The 17,657-nt window shown below is 52.2% G+C and overlaps 1 protein-coding gene across 1 annotated transcript in view; it reads right to left on the bottom strand.

Annotated features, from left to right (window-relative positions):
• Positions 1–7,751: 7,751 nt before the first annotated feature.
• The window catches only part of ABHD17C (abhydrolase domain containing 17C, depalmitoylase), a 32,592-nt gene continuing 22,686 nt past the window's right edge, over positions 7,752–17,657 (bottom strand). The window contains exons 2-3 of the mRNA XM_036277999.1: positions 12,928–13,107; positions 7,752–8,822 (exon numbers count right to left, since the gene is read on the bottom strand). Coding sequence (XP_036133892.1) covers positions 8,603–8,822; positions 12,928–13,107 — 400 coding nt within the window. The 3' untranslated portion in view covers positions 7,752–8,602. The remainder of the gene's footprint in view (positions 8,823–12,927; positions 13,108–17,657) is intronic.

The following is a 17,657-nucleotide window of genomic DNA, read 5'->3' as shown; positions in this document are numbered from 1 at the left end:
ACCCATGCACCAAGAGGCTGTCGGTTCAATTCCCAGTCAGGTTGTGGGCCAAATCCCCAGTAGGGGGCATGCAGGAGGCGGCCAGTCGATGTTCTCTCTCATCGATGTTTCCATCTCTCTCTCCCTCTCCCTTCCTCTCTCTCTGAAAATCAATAAAGAAAAAAAAATTTTTAAAGAGATGAGTGGATACACAGCATGTGGTATATGTATTCAGCGGAATATTACTCAGCCTCAAAAACAGCAGAAATCCTGCCCTGGCTGATTTGGCTCATCGGTTTGAGCGTTGGCAGGTGGACCAGAGAGTCTCAGATTTGATTCCAGTCAAGGGCACGTACCTTGGTTTTGGTTTGGTCCCTGCCCCTGGTCGGGGTTGAGCAGGAGGCAACCAATCGATGTGTCCCTCTCATGTCGATGTTTCTCTCTTTCTCTCCCTCCCTCCCTCCCATCTATCTGAAGATAAATGGAAAAATATCCTTGGGTGAGGATTAAAAAAAAACCAAGCAGCAGAAATCCTGACACCTGCTGCACCAACAGGGACACTGAGGACATCACACTGAAGTGGAAGAGGACAGTCACAAAGGGACAGTGCTGTATGACCCCACTTCTCGGAGGAACTGGAGTGCTCAGAGTCACAGCGTAGAACGCAGAACGGCGCTGCCAGGGGCGTGGGAGGGATGGGGAGCTCGTTTCATGGATACAGAGCTTCGGTTCTGCTGGATGAAAACCAACCTGGAGGCTGCACAACAGTGGAATACAGTCAACCCTGCACTTTAAATTGTGACCATGGTAAATTTTATGCTGGGTGTATTACAGCGCAATTTTACAAAGAAATTATGGCTAGAGTTTTCCTTCCAAAGCAGTTGTCAGAACAGGATTTTCTACTCAAAACCCTCCCATTCACTCCTCCCTCAGAGCCAACTCCGGAGAGGTGATGGGCCCTGCTGCCGTCAACCACGGGCACTTACCCTCCTGCCCACTCCCTTGCCTTTCGATGTTTCCGCAACACAGCCCGCGTACGTGCTGTCCCTCTGCCCCTCTGCAGACACCTGCACAGCCCTGTCCCCACTCCGAGCTTCTGCTCAAACATCTTACCCTCAGAAAGGCCTGTCCCACCACCCACAGCTCAGTCTCAGGACATCTCTCTGCAGTGGAGGTGCCGTTCACCCCCACCCTGGAAGGAAAACCTGATCCACTGCTCGCGAGGCACTGAGCACAGGCGCCTGCGACCCCTGGGGACAACGGGAAGGGCGGGGCGCGGACTGGTGAGAGTCCAGGCATGAAGTGACCTTTGGCGAGGAAGCCTGCTCCCTGGAGCAAGGCAGCTGCTGACTGGTTGGGCCTCACAAGCATGTCGCTGACCGGGAAGCTGTCCCTGCTAGAGGGACAGCTGGAAAACCTGTTCTCCTGGTCACGGGGCCAAGGAAGAGAGTTTTCCTGAAGACATAGGGTATAGAAGCTGTTCTCAGTAGGTTCCCCTTTTTATATCAACGTCAAATAACCCAAGTCAGAGATTTTCAAACTTTAGTATGAACCAAATTCCATCACCTGGAGGGCTCGGTAAAACAGGCTCCTGGGCCCCACCCGCCACCGTCTGAGTCGGGGTGTGGGGTGGGCTGCAGGACCCTGCTCGCTCAAGAGCTCCCTGGGGACGCTGGGGCTGCTGGTCCCGGGACCCCACTTCCCCGGCCGCTGGTCTAGCGTTGTGGGATTTGTACTTAACGATTTGCTGGTTAAGAACATATTTAGCACAACGAGATACTAGTGAGTCTGCGAATTCTGAACAGGAATGTGTAAAATGGTTATTAATCCCAACCACGTCTACCTACCTGTGAACAATAATGGTAAATATACAGGCGGAACACAGTATCCGCTCCATCTACAGACATGGTGAGAAGTCTGAGCTCCAGGGCTCGGTACAGCAAGTCCACTGTCCTCTCCTCCCCGGGCTCCCCCCTCCCCCCAGAGTGCGGCCTGCCCCACGTGCACAGGCCCGGAACAGCATTTCCCCAGGACCCGCCAGGTGTGTGATACTATTTGTGTGGCACCGGGACTCCGGTGGTCAAGGTACGAGCCACATCAATACCGTGATAGAATCTGAAAGTACGGGAAGCCAGCTCATCTACAAAACAACGGGCAGAGAGGGGAGGGGAGGAGGGAGGAGGGGACAGGGGAGGAGGGGGAAGGAGACATTCTATTCCTATAGACGAGAACAGCCAATATTTACTGAGCACTCAGTGTGTTCCAGGCTCATGGAATGCTGTTTGGCGGTAGGTCCTGGGGAAACAGTGCCGTTATCTTATCTCTCCTTGTGGTTTTCGAAGAGTTATTGAAGTAGTAATAAAGTAAAAACCCATGAAAGGTTTGGAATTGCGTGTGCTGCAAAAGATATCATGAAGGAAGCGAAAGGCAAGGAGCATGCTGGGAGAGTATATCGCAGCCGGTGAAATAAAGGGTTAGCTTCCCGAAGAGATGAATAACCCCTGTGACAAGAAGATACAAAGCTCTCAGAAACGTGGGCAGGCGTCACACACAGGCGTCTCCTGAAAGAGAACTGACACGTGGCTCGTGTTTGTGAAAAGTCGCTTATTCTCATGAGCAACCACATCCACTCTCTGGGCAAAAATTCACCAAGTCAGGGGACACCGCGTGTGAAAGCCCAGGCTCTGCGTCCAGCTTTGGGGGGGGCTGGCCTTAACTCCTCGGGCACCAGGTGGGTGTGGCTCAGCTACATTCAAATGCGGCCCTGGGCCAGCCTCACTCACGACCAAACCAGGGACCAGCGAGTCCCAGTCTGCACTTAGATGCCCACTGGAAACCCCTGGTGAGCTTTAAAAAGTCCAGATGCCAGGCGGCACCCTCGGCGGGTTAAATTGTAATCTCAGAGGACGGGACCTGGGTACCAGTATGTTAAAACGCCTCTCGGGTCGTTGTAGCATGTCAGCAAGGTTACAAGCAGCAGCCAGCAATCTCTCCTATCATGAGATGCACAGAAGTATCTTTCACTTCAGAAATCTGGAAAACACCCTAAATGTCTACCAACAGAGCTCACACACTCTCCTGCTGTAAAGAAGAGGAGCAAGTAGAGAACTCAGGATGGGGGTACTCTGTGGGGTGTGGAGGGAGAGGAAGAGAATGGGGGAGAACGTGAGCTTCTAAGGTCCTGGGAATGTTCCATTTCTTAGGTTTAGTACTGAGAATATGAGGGTGCTCCCCCTCCCAGCCCACCCCTCCATCCGACTCCCTTAAACTGTAAAAATATGTTCAACCACTGATACAGATGAAAATTTTAAAACGTTGAAGTGTTTTAAATTATATCAGTTCCATCTGTATCAGTTCCTCTCCACCCACCTGGGTCCCTTTTATCCCTGAGGTCCTGGCCCTCACCACGTCCCAGCTCAGAAAGTTCTGGCTGAGTTCAGGAGGGACATTTGGGCCCGCATAGGCCCATCTAAGGGGCACCAGGAAGCATAGAGTCAGGAGACCTGGGGTGGGGGATTCAGACAGTATCTGTGCATCTGGAAGCCCCTGGACCCACCTCCACCCAGACACAGCCAGGCAGGGACAGGGGTGAACAAGCTGGGACCAGTCAAAGGGAAAATCATTTAGCAGCAGAGTAACGATTAACAACACAGGGAGAGCACCCACCGGGCTGACAGTCTTCGGCTAGAGTTTACACCGTTTCTGCTTTGCTCTACACCAGACCTGGGCCATCTGTTTCATGAATGCGTCCAAGCCCCATGACCTTTGCAAGGCGTTTCTGCCGAAAGAACTGCAGCGGATCCTCCTGCGGCGGCCTGGGCGGTATTGCTACCGTCTTAGAGATGAAGAACAAGGTAAGGGCAGTTCAGAGATTTGCCCAAGACCACATGGTTGCCATGGCCCAAAACTCACAGCAAGGCCTGCTGTCCCCACGCCCAGGGGTGTCTCAGTCTCACCCACCCTGGGCCTGTAAATGCGTCTGCGTCTCTGCTCCACTCCTCACAGAAGCTCTGACCACCACCCCTCCCTGGGTTTGCCTGCAGGACGAGTCCAGCTCCCAAGCCTCCGAAATCTACTCTCACAGTTCCCAGAATCTGAGAATATTAGCTTTAAAAGAACCTGTAGAGACTATCTAGCTGTTTTTTTTGTTTTTGTTTTGTTTTTTATCCTCACCCGAGGACATTTTTCCATTTTTTTTTTTGTTGTTGTTGTTGTTCAGATAGAGTGGGAGGGAGAGAGAGAGAGAAACATCAACGTGAAAGGGACACATCGAGTGGCTGCCACCCGCATGACCAACCGGGGCCGGGGACAAACTGCAACCGAGGTACGTGCCCTTAGTGGGAGAACCCGGGTTTCTCTGGACCTCAGGCCGATGCTCTAACCGCTGAGCCAAACCAGCCAGGGCTCTCGTTGTTTTTAATCTATCAGAATTATTGACACTTCTAAGAACCTATTGAAAGTGTGGAATTTCTCCCCAGAAAAATGCCCAAAGGTATAGACATCCTAAGTATGACATGGTCACAGACCCAGCTCCTGTTAAGAATTACAGATCTGGCCCTGGCCAGTTTGGCTCAGCGGTTAGAGCGTCGGCCTGCGGTCCTGAGAGACCCGGGTTCGGTTCCCGCTAAGGGCACGTACCTCGGTTGCAGTTTGTCCCCGGCCCTGGTTGGTCGTGCGGGTGGCAGCCACTCGATGTGTCCCTTCACGTCGATGCTTCTCTCTCTCTCTCCCTCCCACTCTACCTGAACAAAATATGGAAGAATGTCCTTGGGTGAGGATTAAAAAAAAAAAAAAAAAATCAACGTCAAAACTGGCCGGTTTGGCTCAGCGGCTGGAGTATCGGCCTGTGGTCCAGAGAGACCCGGGTTCGGTTCCCGCTAAGGGCACGTACCTCGGTTGCAGTTTGTCCCCAGACCTGGTTGGTCGTGCAGGTGGCAGCCACTCGATGTGTCCCTTTCACATCGATGTTTCTCTCTCTCTCCCTTCCTCTCTCTCCCTCCCACTCTACCTGAACAAAAAAAATGGAAAAATGTCCTCGGGTGAGGATAAAAAAAAAAAAGAGAGAAAAATACCCTCCAGTGAGGATTAACCAAATAATAATAATAATAATAATCATAATAAGCCTTCTCACTCATGAACATGTAGACGGTTCTCATTACCTGAGGTCTGCAACGTCTTTAAAAGAAAACTTGACGTTCTCCAGAACATTCTTGTGCACGGGGCGGCGTTACTCCCAGGTCCTTCATACTTTACAAAATGCTATAGAAAATGGGTACCTTTCTTCTTTCTACTGAATTTTAAAACTTCTGGCCGACCCGCAGAAATGAGGTCGACTTTTAGACACTGGTTTCGTGTCCGGCAACCTGGTTCCGTGATTGCATCGCGTGACTGCAGACACGAGGACCCGGGGAAGAGGTGCTCCCTGGGCCTGGACTTCGACGAGCAATTTACCTGCTGGGATAGGCTCCCCGTGGTCAACCGACATCCTAAATCTTATAAATCACGAGAAGCTACGGGCCACGTGCTTCTCACGACCCAGTGAGCCGGGAACAACCTCTTCCCGCGCTGTCCGCTTCCGGCGCTGTGACCGCTCACTTCCGGCGCTGTGACCGCTCACTTCCGGCGCTGTGACCGCTCGCTTCCGGCGCTCGGTGCGCTGGTTTTCTGCGTCCGAGTCAACCCGGGGCAACCGTGGTAAAGGAGTTCCTGCTTTCCACCTGAGACCTGGCTGGTGCAAGCCAAACGCCTGATGCCCTGGAGCCGGAGCTGTGCGATTTGGACACCTCATGTCCATGAAAGAGACCTGACTGGGGGACCTGGATGAAAACCTTCCCCGTGGTCCCGGGGAGCACATTTTCCATGTTGGCCTGGAGGCAGCGCAGGTTGCAAACGGGTCACACCTTTGACTCTCCAGTGCCTTTTGGATGTGTTTAGGATACTTTCAGGTGCTCTACACAGACTGTCATAATCTAGGAATATCGTTTTAAGTAGCCAGCATTTTCCCCCCATTACAGTTGACATATTGTTAGATCGGACAAGGGTCTCAAGACCTCAACCGTTCTTACTAAATGCTATTCTCGCTAAACGTTAAAATGTAGTACAGTATCTTGCAGACCAGCTGTAAGCAAGATGAGCTGACAGGAACGGAACCTGATGGAAGGAGCCGATGTCCAAGAAGAAATCAACACGTACTTGACCAAATAGTGTGTGCAAGCCATAGCTGAGCCTCGTTTTGGGGAAATGGTTTTGGATGTGAATCCCCTGTCTCCTTTACTGCTACAAGTAAATAAAACTAGCTTGCAATAACCAGGTCTCATTTTTGAATACAGCAGCCCGGGCTGTGGACCCCTTGAGTTCCATAACAATACAATATTATTATAGTCATTTCAGGTTAAAATTTGTATTAAGGTGTAATCTACGTATCATAAAACCCACCCCTTTATGTGCCCATTTGAACAATTTTTTTTTGTGGAAAATTTAGTGAGTTGTGCAACCACAGTAATCTGGTTTTAGAACACATTCATCCCTTTTTCCCCAATCTTAAACGTTTTTCATTTTTTGGCTCTGCTGCACTTTTGAGGGACTTTTAATTTTGAACAGCATTGAGGGAAGTTGGCACATGAGCTAATTCTCTGTCTTAAGTGGAATAATCTTCCCTTCCCCCCCCGTTTAACCACTCACTGCAATTCTTGTTTTGAGATCATCTCTCTGTATATGTCTCCTTCTATTCCTGGTTTGACGAGAGTTTTGTTTGGTTTCTAATCATGAAAGGGACATGGAAATTCCATCAAATGTTTTCTCTGGGTCTATCCAGATGGTCGTCTGATTTCCCCTAAAAAGGCAGTTTCCAACTCGTCTCCTCTCTGTGGAGGGAGCTCTGGGTCTATGGTCCCCTGAGTTCCACCAGATGGGAAACCAGTGCTCAGGTGAACCTGGATGCTCAAGTTAATTTGGCTCAGAAAATTTCTTCCAAGAGAAAATGGGTTTCAAAGCAGCTCTTCCCCTTGGTTCTCATCTGTACTCGGCATGTGCCCCTCACCACCCCCAACTACCGCTGCGTTAATTTCCTTACCAGCTCGTGCATCCATTCAAGAAGTCTTACTATTCAGTGGTCTCAGTGCCTTCTTTGGGAGAGTTGGTCCATGTCCCCAAATCCACCACCTACCCTATTTGGGTTCCATCTGCCCTGTCCAGCGACACATTTTATAGCTTGACTTCTTCCAAAAGTCATCTAAGTTCTCTGACCAAACACAAGTCTATACCTTGAGGATGGTGACGAAGTGTGTACGCCCAAGGGTTTCCTCTCAAATCGAAACAAAACGTCTCTTAATCGTGATTTTCTCCGAGGGAGAGAAGGGAAAAACGGCACAAGCCCCACGCTCTGGTCCATGCATCCTTTATTCCGTGACCCGCGGCTGAGCTGCCCCAAGCAACAGTACACAAACTGGTAACCGACCGCTTTACAATGATCAGAGGCTGACAGTAGTACATTAAGGCTTTTAAATTTGAAGGAAAAAAAAGTTAAAATAAAACCCAGAAAACCCCCTCCAAACCCAAACCCCCAACCAAATACGAACAGTGTAGCGATTTTAAGCATCTCACATTTCCTGATGCTTCTGAGAAGCAACTCCAGTGTCAAACCCAAATACCAACTAAACTAAAAAGATTAGTTTAGTGAAATTTTAATTACATAAATTCTCCAAAGCATAAACTGGTAAATTTTTTTTTTTTTTTGTCTTGGAAATGTTATAAAATTTTTTAATAGCAAAACATAGGAATAAAAACATATTAACAAAATGTATCCAATCATTTACATTACAAACAAGGAATTTGCAGTTCATTGGTGTACCCTGACAAAGGACATCTACCCATTAAGAATCTATGCACAATATGGTCGCAAATATGTACAGGACTTTTTAAAAACCCTCTCAGGAGGACTCGCCAGGTGGAAATCCGGCTCTTGGTAGGCGAACCAATCAAAAGAGGAAAAGTCTGTTGGCTAGTCATAAATTTACACTGGGAAAAAAACAAAACAAAACACCAAAAAACCAAAACCAATACACCCAGTTATTTTTGTTTAAGAATATTCCAGTTATATGTCTAGGGTTCCAGTTGGTGAAGCTGTTCCAGGAAAAGAACCTTCAAATGATCTGTTTGGGGGGAAAGGTCGGCACGTTAACAAAAGTTAAAGGAATTTCTGTCACCAGCTTTCCAGTTGCTCTATCACAGCTTCACTGATGGACTGACCCCGCGAATGCAGAGGGCATGGGGGAGGGGAGGGAGGGGGAGTCCTGCGTAAATGAATCCTAAGAGATGGGTAAGGAAGAGACACAGATGGGAGCATCCTCAGATAGCAAGAAACCCGTCCCCACCTCCAGCCCTCATTCCCAATCCCCCCCAAGGTCCCGAAGCTGGAAATCACAGCAGTTCAGTATAAGAGGTTGTGTGAATTAGTAGAAATTCTCTAGCTACACGGCTGAGGTTCCCCCAGCTCTTTGACGAGAACACCCTACAGGCCGGGCACTTCCTCGTGGTCATCGCGCGGTGACCGCTACCCAGTTAAAGCGTGTGCAAAAAGAGGACCCTTGTGTTCACAGTAAATGAGGTAAAAATCAAGTCGTCTTCAGGAGTTAGGAAGTTCGTGAGATATGAACTGTTTTAGTCTTTCTAGGTATTGTGCATAAAGCTCTATGTCATTATGCCCGGCCCCTTCGACCCAGAGGGGCTCCACGGCTCGGGGACAGCGCTCATACATGGCCAGGCCGTGGGAGAAATCGATGACCTCATCTTCGGTCCCATGAATGACCAACACCGGAGAGGTGACTTTAGAAATCTTGTCAATGCTGCAGACAGAAAACAGGGGAGCAGGAGAAAAAGGACTCTTTAGTTATGTTCACAGACAACGTCACACTCTGGGTCCCCCCCCACACACACACCTTTTTCTAGTAATTCATTTTTTTCAAATGAACTTTTCATTTTGGAATAACTTTGGATTTACAGGAAAAGTACAAAGATAATATAGATAATATAATTCCCATACACCCCTAACCCACTTCCCTATGGTTAACACCTAATATTATCACCGGATGGTTTGTCAAAACCAAGAACCGAATGTCGGTCCACTACCATTAACTAAACTCCAGACTTTATTTGGATTTCATTAGTTTTTCCAGGGATATCCATTTCTGGTCTGGGACCCAATTGAGAGTACTACATTCTGTGTAGCCATTGTGTTTTCGTTAAAGCATTTTATTAAAAACAGAGCTCCTGAAGGCACTGGACTAACAATCCAGTCACTGATATTTCTAATATATTCATATTTTTTAGAGGATTTAAAAAACAGGCTAGAGCACAGCACATCTGAACAAACGTCTCCTTTGAAAGCCGTACACTTAATCCCTGGCCGCTCGGGGTTTGAGAACTCTTCTTTGAGCGGTATCTTCAGAAATCAATGAACAAGATCCTCACAAACTGCATTTCATAGACGCTAATGCCTCGTGTTTGATAAAAGCGGTACGGCTTAGCTTGAAAACCTCACGTAATGCCGAGACCTGATTCCGAATGATTTCTGTTTACAAAAATCAAATCTACCCTCCAAAGGATAAATATTTGAGGATCTTCAAAAAAATGTGCTACAGGCTCTGAAAGTATTTCCCCAAGAGGAATTCAGAAGAGGTTAAACTGTGCTGGAATGGGTGTGTAGGCGGTTTCTCCCAGGGAGGTCATTTAATCCAGGAGCAAATCCAGAGAAGGCGGTCGGTCATCTCTGTCCAGCCCGTCCTCCTGCACGAGTCCCTCTTACAGCTGACTTCTCTCTCTGTCTTCGATCCAAGTTACAAAGGGGTAGGAACGGGTCTCTCTGCAGGGATCTTTCTCTTAAAAGTAATCGCTCACATGTGTTAAACACTGACAGCAGCCAGGAGGTTTGCCGTTTGCACACACGACCTCACGTAATCTCCAGCGGGACACACGAGAGAGAAAAGATCATCGCTGTTGAACCCGGTGGGGGGGGAACCGAAAAGCTCAGAGAGACTGTTGGATCATCTGGAGGTCGTGAACAGGAGGGGGAGCTCTGACCTCACTCACATCCCCCCGATCTACAAAAGCGCTGTCCCAGCCACGCCGAACAGTGCAGAGAGCTGCCAACCGCTTCAAGATGCCCAGGGAGACGGCAAAACCTCACCCCGGCCATGTCACTGGCCAAGATCTGACCCTTGGTGGCAGCACTCAACTTCGCAGATGAAGACTCTTATTTATGAATCTACTTCCCCCCCTGCATCTAATTTGAACGGGACTTCGAAGAATGCGAGAGTCCAGTTACATTCCACGTGGAAGATATTTCCTGGCACGGGGAGGGGCTGTGTTCCACGCTGCACGATTTGGAACCGTCCCTATCGCCGGGAGGGTGTCTCTCAAGTCCAGTGCCACGTCTGAGCCTAACTGTGAAGAGGGTAAAAGAAAATAGACAACAAACCAAAGAACAACCAGGACTCTTATTTTTTTAGTATTCAAAAGAAACGGGGCCCATCCGGTGTGGCTCAGTGGCTGAGCGTCGACCCTGCACCAAAAGGGCGCCGGTTCAATTCCCGGTCAGGGCACATGCCCAGGTCGTGGGTCCGATCCCCAGTGGGGGGCGTGCAGGAGGCGGCCAGTGATGTTCTCTCTCATCGATGTTCCTCTCTCTCTCCCTCTCCCTCTCAAATCAATAAAGAAAAAACAAATAAAATCTTTAGAAAGGAAACAGGGAGGGCCCTCCTTTAAAGAGGGACACAGCTGCGTCCGGAGTGCTCTCGGCCGCAATGATCAAGGAGGGAAGGTCGCGGGACAGCCCTGCTTCGGGGTCTAGCGCACGGACACTCCATGGGTTTGAGCAGGTGGAATGGCCGTTTCTGGCCGTCTCCACTCGCCAACCTGAAGTGAGCAAAACGCTTCACTGCCTGAGCCTTGGTTTCCCCACCTGTAACCGGACCGCCTTCCGGAGGCTGTTTTGAAGACTGAGATCCGGCTTAGCCAGATGCCTGGCGCACCCCACACGCCCTGTGAAGACTGGATGCTAGTTCACTGTTAACCAATGAGCTGCGGTGCGTTGTCAGGGCTGTGTTTTGAGACAGACGCTCACTTAGGAGGCGTAAGGAAGAAGCGCTGTTCATTCCGTTGCCCGGGGGGCTCCTCGCACGGTGCCCACAGGGATGCTCAGTCTCGGCCTCCAGCCCACGGGCCTCCCGTTCCGCATTCGGCAGGGGCCGGCCCGCTGGGCATTCCCGGCACACGGGCCTCACCAAACCCCACCCGCTGCTCCGACGGACGTCCGCCCAGGCGTGAGCAGGGGCTTCTACTTGTGCGATGCCATGTACGTAACCAAACGATGCTCTTTTTCGCCCCCAGTGACAGCAGAATGACAATTCACGGGGCCAATCCAATCCTAAAACCGGACGCTATTTCGGCAGAGACCTTCCTACTGAAGGTCGCTGAGCCAACCAGCCTGCCCTCAAGCCTCGGAGGTCACCTTAGCCAGGCAGAGCGGTCAGGGGGCCAACAGCTTTTACTAAAAATACCGTCCCTGCCCAGTTGGTGTGGCTCAGTGGCTGAGCGTCGACCCTGCACCAAGAGGTCGCCGGTTCGATTCCCGGTCAAGACACAAGCCCGGGTTGTGGGCCCGATCCCCAGTGGGGGGCATGCAGGAGGCGACCAATCAATGTTCTCTCTCATCGATGTTTCTCTCTCTCTCTCAAATCAATAAAGAAAAATTTTTTAAAAGTATACCGTCCCCGTCTTAGATCTAAAAACGAGTAGGATTTTCAGACAGAGGTCTTCATGAAGCCAGGCTTGTCGCTCTGCAGCTGTAGGGCACTGATCTGTGTTCCTTCCGAGGGGGAACCAGGACAGCCGGGCTCTCGGCCACGTGGTCCGTGGGGGGCAGGCCGCGCTGCAGGGAGGGCTTCTCGGGAACGGGGCGAGGAGGCGGCGAACAGCAGGGCGTGCGTCACGGTCCCTGTGGCTGAGACCCAAGCGTGTCCTCTGTGCGCGAGGAGCTCACTCCACCTTTTCGTTCAGCTACCCTGTCCGACTGGAAAGGTGAAGGGACGTTGCAACGGTGCGGACGCCCTGGCCAGCGTGGCTCAGCTGCCTGGAGCATCGTCCCGGACAACGAAAGGTCCAGGTTTGACTCCCAGTCAGGGCGCGTGCGGGAGGCCACCGGCGATGTTCTGCCCCACATTGATGTCTCTCTCTTTCTCTCCACCCCTTCCCCTCTCTCTAAACATCAACGACAATGTCCTTGGGTGAGGACTAAAAAAAGAAGCAAAAACTGTGGATGGCTGCAGTTTTTATCTCAGTGTGTGGCCCTTGGTGATTTAACAACACACGTTGACCCGAACGTGGCGACGTGGGCTGTGAGGTCCCTCCCTCCCGGGCCGCGCCGTGTCCTGGCACACAGCTGGAGCGAGGGAGCCTGGGCTCGGTCCGAGCAAGGTCCTCACACGTTATCGGCTGGATTTCGACAGATGAGTCATCCCCAGAGGACAAAGTCTCCGCTGCTGCCTCCTGCTCACCTCCACGTCCCCCGCATTCAGTAAATGTTTATCTATTTACATTTTTTAAAATCCTCACCCGAGGTTATTTTTCCATTTATCTTCAGATAGAGTGGGAGGGAGCGAGCAAGAGAGAGAGAGAGATAAAGACAGACAGAAAACATCGATGTGAGAGAGACACAGACTGGTTGCCTCCTGCATGACCCGACCAGGGCCAGGGATCAAACCACAACCGAGGTATGTACCCTTGACCAGAGCTGAACCCACAACTCTGCTCTGTGGGCTGACGCTCTAACTACTGAGCTATACCGGCCAGGGCAGTAAATGTTTATTACGGGCCCACAGTTTTTGGTGGCGGCAGGCCCGGACCCTCGGGGCACGGGGCACCTCGGCACCTGCTGCACAGGTGTGCGCTTACCTGGGGAACGCATCGAAGCAGTACGTTTTCCTGGTGTCGGGAAAAGCCACGCGCAGACCCGACATCAGAGGCGAGTGGAGGATCACAGCAGCGCACTCGTACCGCGAGGCGAGGTCCACCGTGGGGACCGTCCCGATGCTCTGTCCGTACAGGATGATGTTCTCGGGGCTCACGCCGTACCTGGAGAGATCAGGATTGCGTGCCATCAGCTAACGAGCGGAGAGAGGACAACCACAGTGTGTTACAGGCAGGGGACCCACAACCCCTCCTGTGTGCACGTCAGCTTAAAACGAGTGTGCACGGCACAAACACACCCTACGATGCGCCACAGAGAGGGAGGCTGTCTTCCACATTTTGCACAAGCTGTGGACAGGACATTTCAGTTCCTGGACGATAAACGACAGACATACGTCCTAAATTCCGTCGCAGTGTTCTGCACAACCATCTCATCCTCTGCTTCTCCCTGCCCGTGGTTTCTTTGATAATCCTGCATAAACAACAGCGGCCTGGCCAGTGTGGCTCAGTGGCTGATCGTCGGCCCTGCACCAAGAGGTCACTGGTTCGATTCCCGGCCAGGGCCTGTGCCCAGGTTGTGGGCCCGATGCCATCGATGTTTCTCCGTCTCTCTCCAAAAATCCATAAAGAAAAAAAATACAAATAGAGTTGATAACAAAAACAACGGCGGCCCGGCCGGTGTAGCTCGGTTGGGTTATGTATCTGTGGGAATGGTAACAACATGTGGGGTTTAGCATCTGTCTGCAAACTTCGGGGAAAATGCGCCAGGCCATCAAGAACGACACTAAGTTGCTTCTTCCCAAGCGTTACGTCGGATTTGCTTCAAACACAACACAAGGAATCCAAGTCTCCCAGTTTTACCAGGGAAAAGTCAGGTCGTGTCTCTGTGACGGGCAATGTGACGTGGCGGAGAGGAACCTGCGGAAAACCTATGATTATTTTTTTCCTTTATTGATTTTTGAGAGAGAGGAAGGGAGAGAGAGAGAGAGAGAGAGAGAAACATTGATGAGAGAGAACATCGATTGGCCGCCTCCTGCACGCCCCCCACTGGGGATCGGGCCCACAACCTGGGCCTGTGCCCTGACCGGGAATTGAACCGGCGACCTCTTGGTGCAGGGTCGGCGCTCAACCACTGAGCCACACCGGCCGGGGAACCTACGATTTTTGCCCCCGACCTCTCCACGTGTCCCCCATCTTCCTACAGTCGCAGCTACGCCGAGCCCGGGTGGACCATCAGCAATTTAGGTTTCGGGGCACGCTCTCCTTTCTGGAAGCACAGGGACCCCTTTCCCTTCCCCGCCTTCTTCTCCCACAAGCAGGCACCTCCTGGACGCCAAGGGACCCCACGAGACTTGCAACCAGGGCAGCGACAGGCAGCGGCAGCTCGTCCCTGGCTGCCCCCTGATCCTGTCCCCAGGTCCCCCTTTTCTCTGACTCCCCGTGAGCCGCAGCAACGCTGCCCAGGACGCTCCGACTGCTTCTTCTACGTCCTTCCTGGCTGCACTGTCCCTGCTTCAACAAACACTCTCAAAATGAAAAATAAATCCCAAGCGCCGAGGCTTCGGTTCCCACTCAGCACAGAGGACGTGTCCCGGGAGACAGCGTGCTGCGGGAATGATCGGGTCACCCCGAGGAGACAGCACCCTGTGTTTTCACCTCAACGCCACCCTTTCTGCCCCGGCGCCACGCGAGAGCCGGCTGCCTCCCTCAGACACGCCGCGTCCTGTTCAAGCGCACGGGCCCGACTGTCCTCTCGGGGGTATTTCCATTTATCTTCAGGAGACATGCTTGGCCCAGGGCCACCGACTTTGAAGTCAATCGTTTAAATATCTCAGAGCTCCTGTTCCGAGTGGAAATACCTTTCGCCATAGGACAAAGATAAACAGACAAGGTCACATGGATGCTAACGGAAGGAGGAGGGCTGGGGGACCGAGCCCTGGCGCTGAAGGGCGGGCGGCGGAGGGAAGCAGGTGGGTAAACAAGACGGACCAGAAAAGCACCCCGGCACCTCCCGGGACCCCGCTGCCTGTGGGCGCGTGAGGGGAGACCCGACCTTCCTTGCCGAGGCCTCGCCGACGGGTGCCTCGTCGTTCAGTCGTGAGGAAGACAGCAAAGCACCCACCCCCTGCAACGGGCTCACCTTCCTCTTTAAAAACACACCTGTGGCCCTGGCCGGCCGCTCAGCGGTTAGAGCGTCGGCCTGCGGTCCGGAGAGACCCGGGTTCGGTTCCCGCTAAGGGCATGTACCTCGGTTGCAGTTTGTCCCCGGCCCTGGTTGGTCGTGCGGGTGGCAGCCACTCGATGTGTCCCTTCACGTCGATGTTTCTCTCTCTCTCTGTTCCTCTCTCTCCCTCCCACTCTATCTGTACAAAAAAGTGGAAAAATGTCCTCGGGTGAGGATAAAAATAAAAAAATAGAAACACACCTGTGGGCCCTGGCTGGGCGGCTCAGTCGGTTGAGCGCTGTCCCATACACCACAAGGTTTCGGGTTTGATTCCCAGTCAGGGCAGATACCTAGGGTGCGGGTTCGGTCCCCGGACAGAGCAGGAATAAACGTTATGGGAACGGGGACGTCAGGACACACAGAAAGCTTGAAGCGACCGGAAAGGAGGGGAGAGGAAAGGCAACCAGGGGAGGGAGGGCAGCCCCGAACGGGGGACTGGAGCGCAGCCAGGCTGGGGCGACGCTCTGACCTCGGGGAGCTGGGGCGCGTCGCAGGGATGCCCACGAGGCCCCGGGAGGAGGCAGACAGCAGACGAGCTGTGGCCACGGGAAGGAAGGAGACTCTGGGGCGGCCCGGTCAGCTGTGCATGTGGGGGGAGCAGCTCAAAGCGAAGCTGGGAAGGAGATAAAGGTTGGAATTTTGTTTGTTTTATTAGAAAGTTCCGTTCAGTCTGGGAAGATGCTGCGTTGCAGGGCTCTGTGGCACAGTCAAACCTGCCCCGGCCGGCTTGGCTCAGCGGCTGGAGCATCAGCCCGTGGAGCAAAAAGTCGCGGGTTCGATTCCGGTCAAGGGCACGGACCCCTGTTGTGGTTTGTCCCCGGCCCCAGGGCCATGCGGGAGGCAGCCAGTCGAGGTGTCTCTTTCACATCAGTGTTTCTCTCTCTCTCTCTCCTTCCTTCCCACTCTATCTGAAGATAAACAGAAAAATATCCCCGAGTGAGGATTTAAAAAACAAACAAAAAGAAAAGTCAAAGCCTCGAGGCTGGTCACAGGAAACGTCTCCCTGAAACGAGACGAGGTGTGCTGTGCGGGCTACAGAGACCGGCTCCTCCGCCCACCCCCAGAGGAAGCAGCCGGAAGGAGACGGCGGCGGGGACAGGGCTGGGCCAGGAGCTACAGGACCGCAGCTAAGGCAGGGGCTCGGGGAGGGACCAAATGGCCCAGGTCCCAGGGAGACAGACAGATCAAAACGTAACCCAGTAAACAGGAAGATAACGTGTCCTTTTCTTAAACACACTCCTATGCCAACCACGTAACCCACAGAACAACAAGGACATTCCGGGAAGTGTCCCTGGTGTGGAGACACGCATGCCCTTTCTGAAACGTGTCCACGTGTTTCAAAACACAGCAAGACACGCGTGGTCTAGTTTGGGAAAGCGGCACCCTCCCTCGTGTGTGACGTTCCCTCAGACCCCAAATGTTGCCTCTCCTTCCGCACGGCGGTGCAGGGAAGGGCTTTTGGTGTCGGGCCCAAAGCCACCTTCAAAACGACGACTTCTTGATGTCGTTCAAGACTTTTCCCTCCTCCTCCAATGCCCCTCCTGGGTGTCAGAGCAAAAACAAACCAGATCCGGCATGGCTTTGTTTTACTTTGTGAAAAGGCACCTTGCAGAGGGCAAGTTATAGGCCTAAAGAAGACACAGCCGCCTCTCTCTTCAGATCTGCGACAATGACAACAGAACAATGTGCTCGAACTCGCTGGAGCGTAACTGGGCCTGATATGGCCGCAAGGATCCCCGAGACTCGGCACTAATTCTCCAACACGTGGGCAAAGCCGGGGAAATGCCGCCTCCCCCCCAGCAGCACGGACACCTGTGAAATGCCTGGAACACCACCTACCCCACAGCTTCTGGGGGGTCCCACGAGCTGCCTTGTGGGCATCTAGCATCTGACAAAAGCCGTTTCATCAGTGTCCGTTCTGTCCCCACCAAATACCAACGCAGACAGACACGTGCCCAAAGGACAACCTTAGGCCCTGGCTGGGTAGCTCAGTGGGTTGGAGCGTCGTCCCGCTACACCAAGGTTGCGGGTTCGATCCCCAGTTTGGGTACATACCAGAGTCAAGCAATGAATGAATGCATGAATAAGTGGAGCAACAAATCGATGTTTCTAAATAAATAAAACATAAAAAAAAAACCCCACAAAACCAGCGCTGGCCAGTTGGGCTCCGTGGTTAGAGTGTCAGCCTGTGTCCCAAAGGGTCGCAGGTTCAATCCCCAGGCCTGGTTGGGTCGTGCGGGAGGCAACCAATCGATGTCTGTTTCTCTCTCTCTCTCTCTCTCTCTCTCTCTCTCTCTCGCTGTCTCTCTCCCCCTCCCCCCAATTCTATCTAGAAATCAAAGGAAAAAATATCCTCGGGTGAGGATCCACAAAAACAAACAGAATATAGTCTCAAAGGACCTCCCTACTTCACAGCGAGGAGACGCTGCCGGAAGGAAGCTGCTTCTAGATCCCCTTCAGCCTCTGTGATGGGGGAAAACTTTTAAAATCT

This window comes from Molossus molossus, unplaced genomic scaffold (genome assembly GCF_014108415.1).
Source record: "Molossus molossus isolate mMolMol1 unplaced genomic scaffold, mMolMol1.p scaffold_m16_p_24, whole genome shotgun sequence".
Classification (NCBI taxonomy): Eukaryota; Metazoa; Chordata; class Mammalia; order Chiroptera; family Molossidae; genus Molossus; species Molossus molossus.
Note: the sequence above shows the minus strand (reverse complement) of the source record. Positions and strands in the feature narration are given on the sequence as shown.